This window comes from Nicotiana sylvestris, chromosome 7, assembly GCF_000393655.2.
Source record: "Nicotiana sylvestris chromosome 7, ASM39365v2, whole genome shotgun sequence".
NCBI classification, from domain to species: domain Eukaryota; kingdom Viridiplantae; phylum Streptophyta; class Magnoliopsida; order Solanales; family Solanaceae; genus Nicotiana; species Nicotiana sylvestris.
In genome coordinates, this window is record NC_091063.1 from 143,620,012 (window position 1) to 143,634,913 (window position 14,902).

The 14,902-nt window shown below is 37.5% G+C and overlaps 2 protein-coding genes and 1 long non-coding RNA gene across 3 annotated transcripts; 1 reads left to right on the forward strand and 2 right to left on the reverse strand.

Annotated features, from left to right (window-relative positions):
- The first annotated feature begins 3,587 nt into the window (after positions 1 to 3,587).
- LOC104222957 (uncharacterized) lies at positions 3,588 to 4,519 on the forward strand. The gene is made up of 2 exons (XR_710021.2): positions 3,588 to 3,860; positions 4,257 to 4,519. It is a non-coding gene; the product is annotated as an uncharacterized lncRNA (long non-coding RNA).
- An 808-nt stretch (positions 4,520 to 5,327) lies between these two features.
- LOC138873882 (uncharacterized) lies at positions 5,328 to 6,695 on the reverse strand. Its single transcript, XM_070152368.1, has 2 exons — positions 6,374 to 6,695; positions 5,328 to 5,401 (listed from the first exon to the last, which is right to left on the reverse strand). The coding sequence occupies exons 1-2, from the start codon at positions 6,693 to 6,695 to the stop codon at positions 5,328 to 5,330; spliced, it is 396 nt and encodes a 131-aa protein (XP_070008469.1).
- A 6,420-nt stretch (positions 6,696 to 13,115) lies between these two features.
- Positions 13,116 to 14,150, reverse strand: LOC104220637 (putative F-box/kelch-repeat protein At1g15680). Its single transcript, XM_009771535.1, has one exon. It carries the CDS (start codon positions 14,148 to 14,150, stop codon positions 13,116 to 13,118), a length of 1,035 nt encoding a protein of 344 aa, XP_009769837.1.
- Positions 14,151 to 14,902: the final 752 nt, after the last annotated feature.

Genomic DNA, 14,902 nt, shown 5'->3' on the forward strand with positions numbered 1-14,902 from the left:
ACCGATAGTCGAGACCTAAAGCAAGGGGAAGTTGAATGTTTTTATTGTCATGAGCTCGGTCATACCATACGTTATTGTGTGAAGCTTCAGAATAAGAACAAAAGATCTCAGTATGCCAACATCGCCACTTCCGAGACTATTTCACCATCTCAGTCATCATCTCCTCCTATCAATACTATCCCCGAGTCAGGTAAAACCACTAAGTGTCTCCTCTCTTTGTCATCCAAATGGGTCATTGATTCTGGTGCCACAGATCATATGACAGGTAACTCTAAACTCTTTTCCACTTTTCAGTCACATACCCAATGTTCCACAGTTACTTTAGCTGATGGGTCTACCTCATATGTTTTATGGTCTGGCACTATTAACCCAACATCTTCTCTTTCCCTTAGTTCCGTCTTAAATTTGCCTGATTTTTCTTTCAATCTAATATCTGTCAGTAAACTTACTCGTACTCTAAATTGTTGTGTCTCATTTTTTTCCCAATTATTGTCTTTTTCAAGATCTTACAACGAAGCAGATTATTGGTAAAGGTTCTGAGTCTGGGGGTCTCTATGTTCTTGAATCACAGGTGCCGAAATCCATTTCTTGTTCAACTGTGTTGTCTCCCTTTGATGTACACTGTCGATTGGGTCATCCATCCTTGTCTAGTTTGAAGAAGTTATATCCTCAGTTTCAGAGTATTTCCTCTTTAGATTGTGAGTCATGTCAGTTTGCTAAACACCATCGCCTTCCTAAAGTTTCTAGAGTCAATAAACGGGTCGACTTACCTTTTGAGTTAGTTCACACCGATGTTTGGGGTCCATGTCCTATTATCTCTAAAACTGGTTTTAGATATTTTGTTACCTTTGTGGATGATCATTCTCGTGTTACTTGGTTATATTTAATGAAAAATCGTTCGGAGTTGTTTTCAATTTTTTGTGCTTTTTGTGCTGAAATAAAAACTCATTTTAATGTTTCCGTTCGTAATTTAAGGAGTGACAATGCAAAAGAATATTTTTCGGATTTGTTTAAAGATTATATGGCTACAAATGGTATTCTACATCAATCTTCTTGTGTTGACACCCCTTCTCAAAATGGGGTTGCGGAACGAAAAAATAGACATCTTCTTGAGGTAGGCCGAGCACTCCTCTTTCAAATGAAAGTGCCAAAATGTTTTTGGGCTGATGCCGTCTCTACAGCTTGTTTTTTAATAAATCGTATGCCATCTTCTATATTTCATGATAATATTCCTTACAACATTCTTTTTTCCTCTAAGCCATTATTTCCTATTGAACCCAAAATATTTGGTTGTACTTGTTTTGTTCGTGATGTTCGTCCACAGGTAACTAAATTAGATCCAAAGGCCCTTAAGTGTGTGTTCTTAGGGTACTCACGTCTTCAGAAAGGTTATCGGTGTTATTCTCCAGATCTCAAAAGGTACTTAGTGTCTGCCGATGTCACATTCCATGAAAATTATCCGTTCTTTTCTTCATATGTTTATAACAGTCCTGAGGAAGAAGATGATACTTTGGTCTACACTGTCACACATCCAGTTAGTTCTCCAACACCTCTTCCTCAGTCACCCGTTTCCCTCGATCGACCATCCGAGCAGCCACCTGTTCTTAGTGTGTATACCAGGCGACAACAAACCTCAGAACCCGATCCTTTACCTACTTCTGCTTCGTCGGTAGATCCAACCTCCTGTGTTTCAGATCCTAGTTTGGATCTTCCTATTGCCATTCGCAAAGGTACACGACAATGTACTTATCCTATTTCTTCTTTTGTGTCTTATGACCATTTGTCTACTTCTTCTAGCTCGTTTATTGCATCATTAGATTCTGCTAGGATACCTAAAACTGTTCGTGAAGCATTGTCCTACCCAGGTTGGCATGATGCAATGATAGAAGAGATGATGGCTTTAGATGAGAATGGTACTTGGGAGTTGACCGATCTGCCCACTAACAAAAAAGCTATTGGGTGCAAGTGGGTATTTGCTGTTAAGTTTAACTCCGATGGGATAGTAGCTCGCCTTAAGGCACGCCTTGTTGCAAAAGGGTATGCACAGACCTATGGAGTCGACTATTTGGATACTTTTTCCCCGGTCGCCAAGTTAGCTTTCAGTTATTCATTTCCATGGTAGCTACTTATGATTGGCCTCTGCATCAGCTTGATATAAAGAATGCTTTTCTACATGGAGATCTTCAGGAAGAAGTATATATGGAGCAACCACCTGGGTTTGTTGCTCAGGGGGAGTGTGGAAAGGTATGTCGTCTTCGAAAATCTCTTTATGGGCTGAAACAGAGTCCCCGTGCTTGGTTTGGCAGATTTAGTGAGGCTGTTCTAGAATATGGGATGAAGAAAAGCAATTGCGATCATACGGTGTTTTATAAAAAGTCTGATGATGGTATTCTTTTATTGGTAGTATATGTTGATGACATCGTTATTACTGGAAGTGATATTACAGGAATTTCAACTCTAAAGTCTTTCCTTCACACTCAATTTCAGACGAAAGATTTAGGGCAACTAAAGTATTTTTTGGGAGTTGAAGTTACACGGAGCAAGAAAGGCATCTTCTTGTCCCAAAGGAAATATACTCTTGACTTGTTAGCTGAAACTGGAAAGTTGGGATCTAAACCATGCAGCATGCCAATGGTTCCTAACACACAACTCGTGAAAGAAGACGGTGAGTTATTCGAAGATCCAGAGAAATATAGGAGATTGGTTGGGAAACTGAACTATCTTACAGTAACTCGTCCCGATATCGCATACTCTGTCAGCATTGTGAGTCAGTTTATGTCTTCCCCAACAGTCAGGCATTGGGCGGCTCTGGAGCAGATTCTTTGTTATCTAAAGGGATCTCCAGGACGGGGTCTAGTATATAAGAATAATGAACACACTAACATTGAGTGTTTCACAGATGCAGATTGGGCAGGGTCAAAAGCCGATAGGAGATCCACGACAGGATATTGCGTTTTTGTTGGTGGAAACTTGATTTCGTGGAAGAGTAAGAAACAAAATGTCGTATCTCGATCTAGTGCGGAAGCAGAATACAGAGCTATGGCACAATCTGTGTGTGAGGTTGTATGGGTACATCAACTATTAAGTGAAGTTGGCTTCCAAACTACATTGCCAGCAAAGTTGTGGTGTGATAATCAAGCTGCTCTTCATATCTCCTCTAATCCTGTATTTCACAAAAGGACTAAGCACATTGAAATAGATTGTCACTTTTCTCGTGAAAAGATTCAACAAAAGCTCATCTCTACAGGTCATGTTAGAACTGGAGATCAATTGAGAGACATTTTCACAAAAGCTTTGAATGGAGCTCGAGTTGAATATATCTGTAACAAGTTGGGCATGATCAATATATATGCTCCAACTTGAGAGGGAGTGTTGACATACAAGTTGTCTAGCACATGTATACACATGTACTACATCATAGCTAGCACATGTATATGAGTTGTATAGTAGGTGTAATACAAGTTGTGTAGCACATGTATACACATGTACTACATCATAGCTAGCACATGTATATGAGTTGTATAGTAGGTGTAATTAGGTGTATGGCAACTAATAGATTAGGTGAATTAGTATTATAAATAGGCCTTGTAATCTTCTCTTCTAGATATGAAATATAGTACTTCTTTGGTTTCTAACAGTTAACTTGCTTTTATTTCCTCAATATATTGCAGCAGTGTAACAATTTCACTTTGAATATCTTTGTCCTATATATATATTTGATTATTCAACTTATGTGCTTGAATCCAATGTTTGTGCTTAAGTATAAGAGAAGATGTATTTGCTGAAAATATGTAAAAACAATATCATACTGGCTATATAAAGAGAATCTTTGGTGGTTTGCTTCAAGAATGTGTAACACGGTAAGTTGCAGGTGGCTTGTTAGTATATTTGGTTGATGGTCAACATAGCAGTGATTATATATGAAGTATATTTTCCTGTTTCAAATCAACCTAATTTAACTGTAAGTCTATAACATAGGTTGGGAACTTGATCCTATTTCAAATCAACCTAAATTCCGTTGTTATTTCCACTCTTCCAACCCCTATACTTTTTATTGTAATTGTACCGTAGCTATCTTCTTCATCTGTTTATTGTCTTCAACATTACTTAGTTGAGCAAAAAATCTATTGAAGTTTTTGGTGTCTCAAGCCTCAATGTTGTTTCAGCCACTTCTTCAATTATGATCTCATATTGTTTCAGCCCATATCAAAGAATTAGAATCTTGGTTCCTCCAATTTCAATATTATGTTATGCAGGCACCCAATCTAGGAGATGGCGTTGGAGATGGCATTGGAGATGGCGTTGGAGATGGTGTTCTGTCACCAACTGGGCCTAGAAAATCCTTTGACGGAAGTAACTATGAAAATGGAGCAAACAATAATTAGTAATTATTGTTAGGATGAACTATGTTTTTTTGTGTTGTAACTATTGAGTAACTCTCTTAACTCTATGCACCTTAAACTTGAATCTTGGGTGATGTGTATTTTGAGTATGTTTTAATGATATTTTGTTTATCTAAGTATCAACTATAATTTATGTTAATTATTATGATGGGTGTTTGATAACATATTATGATGGATTTTATGCAGTAGAAATTAAAGGATAAAGGATTGAAAAGTTAACATTAAAATATTACAATTATGGCAGTATAAAATGGCTATAATTTGAAAGGGAGAGGATAGCAATTACGGCGGTTCCAAACCGCCACAATAAACAAAGTAAACAGTTGTACTTAACAATGCATATTGTGGCGGTTTTATCTGCATATTGCGGTAGTTAGACGAAAACCACCGTATTACACCCCTTGGCGGAAGCGATTATGGCGGGTGAGTAGGACACCATTAATAACAATTGTGGCGGTTCTGAACCGCCACTATAAGCAAATGAAACCGCCGCAATTACCCTGGTTTTTTGTAATGGAAGGGAAAGGGATTAGGGACGGATGAACATAGGATGGGGTTTGTTCACGTGGACCCATTCTCCTCTCCCTAAATCATATATAGTATCAGTGAATTTCAACTCAAACATTTAAATTAACATGGGTAAATCCAAGCTTAGATGAGAACTTTAGTTCACTGGTAAGAAGGTACACCTTCTATTCTTTTGTTAGGGGTTCGATCCCTGTAATCTTTCTTATTTCAAATCGTTAGTAATAAATAGGACTGAATCCCATGTCCTTGCCGCTTTTTCTAATGAAACACACTTCTTTTGTTTCTTTTTTTTATCTCCTTTTTTTTAATGGTTACACATTTTCTTTTTTCTTTTTTTCTTTTCTTTCTTTAGTTCTTTCTTTGACTTTTAATTTTCTTAAATCAAAAATACATCTCTCAAATACCCTCTTGGGAACTTGGATTTTTGGTGCTCATGGTCCATCCATACTCTTGAAATCTTAGATACGTCTCTGAAAGGAATGAAAGAAATACAACTTAACTCTCATACCACTGACATGTGGTGGGATTGATTCCATCATTAAAAGCGGTAACATGTCCTATATTAAAATGGAAAAATTATTCGTAAGGAGCATTTTTAATGAGCACTTTTAGAGTTGAGTTAAAATCGGGATTCATTTTATTAAAGTGTTATGAAACAAGAACATTCATGTTATTGGTTTATTCAATAAGTTCTATGATATACCATTCAAGGCAATTACATCCCATGACCTTGAAAATGATGATCTTGATATTTTGACCCCTAGTACCCCATGGGCAAATCTTTAAGGTTAAAAGTCAAAAGTATTACCTGCGAGCAAGCGAGGGACCACACTTGTTAAACTTAAAATTTCACCCATTGGGCAAGCGAGATAAAAAAAATAATAGTAGCACTAAAGTATCCTACTTCTGTCATTCACTCATATTATTCACGCTTTAAATGTCCAATATCTTGAACATGCTGTGGAGGTTAGATTGTCCCATTGATTGTTCCATATTGGTCAAAGAAATAGATTGTTGTGGTCTCACATAATTCTTACCTTGTAATTTAGATTTTGTAGCTAAGTTAGGCTCAAAGGTGACTAACAACAACAAAAAAAAAATATACACAGTGTGTTCTTAACAGGTGGGATATGGGGAGGGTAATCTGTACGCAGACCTTACTCCTACCTAATGAAGGTAGAGAGGCTGTTTCCAATAGACCCTCAGCTTGGAAAGGGTGAGAATAAGGAGATAAGAAGGAGGAGGAGGAGGAAAGCAAGAAAGGAAGAGAGAAGAAAAAGGGGGACACAAAAGTTAAGTAGTACCGGATAATAACAACAAAGAATACAATACTTGAGGCAAACAAAACTACATAACACAATAAAGATCTGAGAATATGAAGGGATATGCGTGTTACTAAGATTATGGGTGAGCAACTAAGAAACTTTTAATTTCCTACTAACCTTTTATCCTAATCCTCAACCTCGTCGCCCTTCTATCAAGGGTCATATCCTTAGTGAGCTGAATCAGCGCCATGTCCTGCCTAATCACCTCTCCCCAATACTTCTTAGGCCTACCTCGATCTCTTTTCAAACTTGCCATGGCCAACCTCTCACACCTCCTAATGGGAGGTTCAATGCTTCTCCTCTTAACATGTTCGAACCATCTCAGTCTCGACTCTCGCATCTTGTCCTCCAAGGAGGCTACTCCCACTTTGTCTCGGATAACTTCATTCCTAATCTTATCTCTCCTGGTATACTCATACATCCATCTCAACATCCTCATTTATGTTACTTTCATCTTTTGCACATGGGAGTTCTTGACTGGCCAACACTTAGCCTCATACAGCATTGTTGGTTGAACCACTACTCTATAAAACTTACCTTAAGTCTTGGTGGCACATTCTTATCACATAAAATACCAAAAACAAGCCTCCATTTCATTTATCGTGCTCCGATGCGATGTGCGACATCTTTGTCAATCTCCTCATTACCTTGGATAATAGACCCAAGATACTTGAAACTAGATTTCTTAGGGATAACTTGAGCATGAAGCTTTACATCTACGTCTATTTCATGGGTCCCGTCACTGAATTTTGCACTCTAAGTATTCTGTTTTGGTTCTACTCAATTTGAAACCTTTAGACTCCAAGGTTTGTCTCCAAACCTCTAGCCTCGCGTTAACTCCGCTTCACGTCTCGTCAATCAATACTATATCATTGGGAAATAGCATGCACCAAGGCACCTCCCCTTGGATGTGTCGCGACAACACATCCATCACCAAGGCAAATAAAAACAGTCTAAGAATCGATCCCTGGTGCAACACCGTCACAACAGGGAAATGCTCTGAGTCGCCTCTCACAGTCCTCACCCGAGTTTAGACCATCATACATATCCTTAATCACCCTTAGTGTACGTTACCAGAATGCTGCTAGCCTCCAAATCCTTCACAGAACCTCCCTTGGGACATTATCATACGTTTTCTCAAGGTCAATAAACATCATATGCTCAAAGGCAACTAACCAACTTAAAACTCACATTGATGCATATATAAAGTAGCGCAGAACAAAAGAAGAATGGAACATTTTAAAGCAGTTCTCCTCTTAAGTTGAGCAACTGTATATATACCATAGACAAAAATGGCAGCATCTCCTTATCAAGAATAAAACCAATTGGGAATTCCTCTAGTGCTCCTTTATGCTCTAAGTACTATCCACAAGTACTACTTTCTACACATTTTCAACCAAAATACAATCTCCACAAAAAAATGGCTTGCATTAACGCTCTTAATTCAGAGTTGATGAATTGCAGGGCTGATCAGAAACTGATCAAAAAGGTCACTAAAATACTGTGATCGTCACTGAGTTGAAACAAAAATCAGAAAAATGTTAGAAGAATAAAGAAATATATAAAACAGTAAAGAATCAGAAATATTCCGAGTCCACAATTTTCTTGTGCGTCCTTAAGGAATTTTAACCCCCTCACACATTGCCAAGGTAATGGATTAAATCCTCCCAGGATAAAACGGAATAAACCTTCCTGCAACAGTGGCAATACAAACTGCAGGATACCAACGAACTCAAAGAACGGAGCAAAAACACACTTACGAATTTGAGAGAGAGAGACTGCGAATTAGGATGCAGTATATTCAGAAAGAAAGAACTTCTAGAGTGTTTTTCGTATGTAGAAGATGCAGCCTTGCCTCAGAATTTATAGGCAAATATCAGAAGATGTGTCTGGAAAGGTGCCTTTTCAGAAAATACGCGGCCTGCCGCGGTTCTACCGCGATCGCGGTCGAACCGCGGCAAGAAAGCCTCTCTGAATTTGACTGTCGTGATTCTACCGCGATCGCGGCAAAACTGCGGCCAGCGAGGCCCTCTGAACGTTCAACAGTGATTTGGCATTTAATTAATTATTAAATAATTAAATAAATTTTGTCCAAAAATAATCTTATCGATTGTTTGACAAATCCAAATCCAAATCCAAAGCCAAAGCCAAAGCCGAGCTGAGCGAGCGACGACGACGGCGCGAGGGTTCATTCTCTTCAACTCCTTTTAAGAGCTTTAAGAAGTGAATCTATATATAAGCACATAAATGTGATTGTCCCTCACCAATGAGGGACAAAGTGCAAGACAAAAGTTCACTTCTTCAAATTTTCATTTTCCCTCCATTTTATTTCCCTCCATTTCCAATTCACACTTCTTCTCTTTTAAAGCCCAATGGCTTAAAGTCCAACAATCCCCCACATGAATGGGAATGGCTGTATCAAGAAAGATCATAGATGAAAGCTATGTGATTTTGCAAGTAAGGATTAATTGCATCTGGATAAGTAGGTTTCCCTTTGAACTTTCCGTAGTGAACATATGTCGGATATACTCGGTCAATCGGTAGATTTGATATCTTTGAACCGTCGAACTTTAGTGTATACCTAGACAACCATATGTCACACAACCAACCCTTAACCGTCTTTTGGTTCTCATTGTTGTGTTCGTTTTAGCCATGAACACCGCCTGGTCTCATAAGTGCGTAGAGAATTGGCCTTACAGAATTCTCATTGAAGCGGCTTCTTCTTCACACTTACATAGGTGATTCCTAAACGTGTAATCCTTTAGATTGACATTATTTGATAAATACCTCATCAACCTTAGGTAATCATTAAAGAACGTGTAAAGTTCTATCCTTGTTACTGAACATTGTCTTCATCACGAGAATGGACCAAAGTTTTTATTTTGACAATGTTGAACCGGTCAATCATAACTTTGTTTGAGCTCCTTGAACCTAGATCTCGGAACAACCAAAATTCTAGGTAGAGTTACCGCCATGTTGACTTGTCCTCGGCCATAGTCCCATTCCCTTAGATGATTTCTCAACTCCCTCTCTAGTTAAGCCTTTTGTAAGTGGATCCGCAACATTATCCTTTGATCTTACATAATCAATAGTGATAATTCCACTAGAAAGTAGTTGTCTAACGGTATTATGTCTTCGTCGTATATGACGAGACTTTCCGTTATACATAACGCTCCCTGCCCGTCCTATTGCAGCCTCACTATCGCAATGTATGCAAATAGGAGCCAAAGGTTTTGGCCAGAACGGAATGTCTTCTAAAAAATTCCGAAGCCATTCAGCTTCTTCACCGGCTTTATCCAATGCTATAAACTCTGATTCCATTGTAGAGCGAGCAATACATGTCTGTTTGGAAGACTTCCAAAATACTGCTCCTCCACCAACAGTAAACACATATCCACTTGTGGACTTTGTTTCTGATGAGCCGGTTATCCAATTAGCATCACTATATCCTTCAATAACCGCAGGATAGTTATTGTAGTATAAAGCGTAGTCTTGGGTATACTCCAAATATCCCAGAACTCGTTTCATAGCCACCCAGTGATGCTTGTTGGGATTACTTGTGAATCGACTAAGTTTACTTATTGCACAAGCTATATCGGGTCGTGTACAGTTCATGATGTACATTAGACTTCCCAACACACGAGCATACTCCAATTGAGACGTACTTTCGCCTTTATTCTTCATAAGATGATGGTTTAAGTCAATTGGAGTCCTTGCACTTCTAAATTCCAAGTGTTTGAATTTTTCAAGTACCATTTTCACGTAATGTGATTGAGACAAAGCTAGACCTTGAGGAGTCCTCTGGATTTTAATTCCTAGAATTACATCGGCAACTCCTAAGTCTTTCATATCAAACTTACTAGCAAGCATACACTTAGTAGCTTGAATGTCGGCAATGTCTTTGCTCATTATTAGCATATCATCAACATATAAGCAAACAATGACTATATGATTTGGAATGTTCTTAATGTAAACACATTTATCACATTCATTAATCTTAAAACCATTTGACAACATTGTTTGGTCAAATTTCGCATGCCATTGCTTGGGTGCTTGTTTTAGTCCATAAAGAGACTTAACAAGTCTACACACCTTCTTTTCTTTTCCCGGAACCACAAACCCCTCAGGTTGGTTCAAGTAAATTTCTTCCTCAAGATCATCATTTAAGAAGGCTATTTTTACATCCATTTGATGGATTTGAAGACCATACAAGGCGGCTAACGCTATTAGCATCCGAATAGATGTAATTCTTGTTACCGGCGAGTATGTGTCAAAATAGTCAAGACCTTCTCGTTGTCTAAATCCTTTGACAACAAGTCTTGCCTTGTATTTGTCAATAGTACCATCGTCTTTCATTTTCTTCTTGAAAATCCATTTAGAACCCAACGTTTTGTTACCCGGAGGAAGATCAACCAATTCCCAAGTATGGTTGCTCAATATGGATTCTATTTCACTATTGACAGCTTCTTTCCAATATTGTGCTTCTGAGGAAGACATTGCTTCCTTGAAGGTACGAGGCTCATTTTCTAACAGAAAAGTCAGAAAATCTGGACCGAATGAAGTAGATATCCTTTGACGTTTACTTCTTCTTGGATTTTCTTCATTAGGCATACCATCTGTTATTTCCTCCCGAGGTCGTTTTGACTTTTGGCAGGTCACTTCACTTTCCTTTTTATACGGATAAATAGTTTCAAAGAATTCAGCATTATCTGATTCTATTATCGTATTAATGTGAATCTCAGGATTTTCTGATTTATGAACCAGAAAACGATATGCCTTGCTATTGGTTACATATCCAATAAACACACAATCAACCGTTTTTGGACCTATCTTAACCCTTTTAGGTTTAGGAACTTGTACCTTAGCTAAACACCCCCACACTTTGAAGTATTTCAAGCTAGGCTTCCTTCCTTTCCACTTTTCATAAGGAATGGACTGTGTTTTACTATGAGGTACACGGTTGATTATCCGGTTAGCTGTAAGTATAGCTTCCCCCCACAAGTTTTGTGGTAAGCCAGAACTTATTAGCAATGCATTCATCATCTCCTTCAATGTTCGATTCTTCCTCTCCGCAATTCCATTAGATTGTGGAGAGTAAGGGGCAGTTGTTTGGTGAATAATGCCATTTTCCAAACAAATTTCTTCAAAAGGAGATTCATATTCGCCACCCCTATCACTTCTTATCATTTTGATCTTTTTGTTTAGTTGCGTTTCAACTTCACTCTTGTATTGCTTGAAAGCATTAATTGCCTCATCTTTACTATTAAGTAAATAAACATAGCAGTATCTCGTGCTATCGTCAATAAAAGTAATAAAATACTTTTTCCCACCGCGAGATGGTGTTGACTTCATGTCGCAAATATCTGTGTGAATTAAGTCTAAAGGACTTGAATTCCTTTCAACGGACTTATAAGGATGCTTAGCATACTTTGATTCCACACATATTTGACATTTGGAATTAATGCAATCAAATTTTGGCAATACTTCTAGATTTATCATCTTCCGCAATGTTTTGAAGTTTACGTGACCTAAACGCGAATGCCATAAAGTGTTTGACTCAAGTAAGTAAGAAGAAACATTCACTTTATTGATAGGAACTGCTATTACATTTAGCTTAAAAAGGCCCTCATTTATTTCCCTCCATTTCCAATTCACACTTCTTCTCTTTTAAAGCCCAATGGCTTAAAGTCCAACAAATAGTTCAACCAATTATGAACTTTTCTTCCACTGAGGATGAAAAAATTGAATGCATTAATAATTAGCATGGAAATTCTTACATTCTTGGGATTAAAGAATATATTGCAAATAATGGGAATGTTCGCTTTTCTTAAGTGATTAAAAAGGACTATATGGAGATAAACCACCCTGTGACTAAAGCCACGATTAAGATAAGGACTGAAAATCGCAAGAGAACTTAATCAACTCTGCTTGATGTTAGCATCTACTCACAAAAAATGTTATTGATGCTTGCACAAAATAATATTCACGAATTCTCATATGATAATGGATTTGCAGGTTGCTGCTGGAAAGCTTCAATAAGGTGGACTTATCTAACATCTTCAGGAAGGGAATCAACTTGCAATCTGCTTAGCGTATGTAGTAACTTTGTAGGGAAAAATATTGTACCATGATTCTTCCCCTAATTTTATTAATGAACTTTTTTGTAGAAGACCAGAAAATAACTTAAGAATTAATATAGTAAATTTGTGGAGAAAATTGTGAGAGCAGCGTTGGTTCAAGATCAAGATAATATATATCGACAGTAAAAAAAAAAAAAAAAAAAAAAGGCAGCCCGGTGCACAAGACATCCCGCCTTCACGCAAGATCCGGGAAAGGGTTGCACTCCAAGAAGTGTGATATAGTATACTCTAATGTCGTAAGTATTAGTGACTGCTTCCACGGCTCGTACCCGTGACCTATAGACAGTATAAAATTATGAATAAAATAACCTGAAAGAAAGGTCTTTGCTAACTACCAAGCGAAACAAGGGAAAAAACAATTCTAAGTCAGCATTCTTGAACTTCAACACCATATCATAGGCCTAAAACATCCTGAACGAACTAAATATGGACAACCAAAAGAAGAAGATAGGAAATTTCAACAATTCTAATCCAAGCTCTGAGTTCAAAAGGTTTCTCTTACTGGCGTTGGCCACCAATTTTGGGTAATTGGTAACACTTGTAACCATGGTACTTGTTCTTCTGGCAGATCCGACAGCTCGGATATACAAAAACGGGTAGAGCTTTCCACTTCATCTGTTCGTATGTTGTACACGACAACACGATAATTACTTACACGAAAACAAATAAGATCCTCATTATATGGGTGAAAAGCTAGTACAGAAACTAGGTGTACGATATCACGACTGAAGTGAGAGGACTCTTAACGCCTTGTTTGTAGGGACTCTCTTGTACACCAATGTCCATTCCCCCGTTTTGTAATCCTCAAGCTTCCATACACTTATACAGGGGCATCCAATTGATTCCAAACTTATTTGAGCAAACAGTAGACGACCTCGACACACTCCCAAATTGCCAGACCAAAGAATGTCGTGAACCTTAAGTGGTAAATCAAGAACGCGTAGAAGTTGAGCATCAGGATCATTAGTGAATGGATCAAACGCGACAATACAATTACGCGTAGCACTAATTCCATAATTCAATGTATATAACATCCGTCCACAAGCAATAACCGGAGTCTTAAAACTCAGATTATTCAAAATCCATGGAGACATAGCAACAAATTTGGTCCATTTTCCCTTATCAGACGAAAATATCTCGACATCAAACCTTAAATTCCTTGAATCACAAGGAATAAATCGTAACACCAGATACTTATTGCGCCGATCATCATTATCCAAAGGCTCATACAAGAACCCAACACTCTCACCAAAAATCCCTTTTGTTGACAGAGTTGGAGGAAGAACAATCCATTGCTTAGTGAGAATGTTACAGATGCAGTAATTCACAACAGAGTATTTACTTCCACCAGAGAATAATATTAAGTCACCACATGATGCTTCTAGACTAATTAAATGATCATCGGGCCGACCTGCGTTGAGAAACCCTAATTCCACACGCCTTGATAAACCCTTACCATGCAAAAACTCTTCATATCCTACGTAGTTTTTTCGATTATATAAAACAACAGTAAAGGGGAGCGTAGTTTTATCATTATTGCGATTGTGAACGGAAGAGGTTGTCGCGAAGTAATCAGAGGAGATTAGAGAAAGCCAGCGTTTGCAAACCAATTTGCAACGAATTGCTTCTTTGATGCTTGTTAGTCTGATGAGGACTTCATTAAGGAGTTCGTCCGTCAGATTATTGAAAATAAATAGTGACTTTTTCTTGCGACGAACCTGCAACTTGCGGCTTCTTGATTTTGAATCTACCATTGACACAGCTCCTGAGGTAATATTGGCCCATCTCCGTTAATATATATATAGTGGCAGATTCCCTATTGCACTGGGAGAAGGGAAGGCGGTTTTTAATCAATTACGTTGTATACTAGCTAGTACCTACGGTAGTATTTTCCTTTTGTGGTTCAAAAAATTTACTATCGAATGTTAGAAAAATACTACTGCTATTATTATAATTGCTAGTTTCTCCGCAAGTTACATTCTACTTGTATATCGCGTCTTGTAGTAAATGGTGTTGTAAAATAATTTATTAAAATGAAGTCTTAAACAAATAAATATACATGAAAGAATAAATTACAAGTTTTTATGAATTATCAATATGGATCTTCATAGATGATGACTTATTTGTTGAGGTCAAATGGTTAAAAAAAAATTATATGTACCTAAAATATAATAACTGTATAAATCAAAGTCCCACTACTTAAATTTCATCTACCATAAATACTCAACGGGTAAATTTTACAATTGGTCATATAACTATGACTTTTTTTTATCAAAGTCATATAACTTTGTTTTCTCACACAAAAATCATAAAACTTTCACTAACCCACATAAAAATTATAATGACCGAAAAATATAATTTTTCGGTAGTGTTTTCTCAACCATGTGTAAGCATATAGATTTTATTGGATTTAAATTCATACAATAATTTAGACCATATTAAATTCAAGATATTAGTCCAAACAAATATTGTGGCTAGTAAATTGGGCTAATTATTAAAAGCCAAT

Excerpts from the sequence above, each read along its gene's own strand:
- LOC138873882 (XM_070152368.1), bottom strand. The coding sequence starts at position 6,695 with ATGAGGATGTTGAGATGGATGTATGAGTATACCAGGAGAGATAAGATT. Across the intron at positions 5,402-6,373 it reads GTTGAGGATTAGGATAAAAG|AGACGTATCTAAGATTTCAA; the intron begins GTTAGTAGGAAA and ends CATTCCTTTCAG.
- LOC104220637 (XM_009771535.1), bottom strand. The coding sequence starts at position 14,150 with ATGGTAGATTCAAAATCAAGAAGCCGCAAGTTGCAGGTTCGTCGCAAG.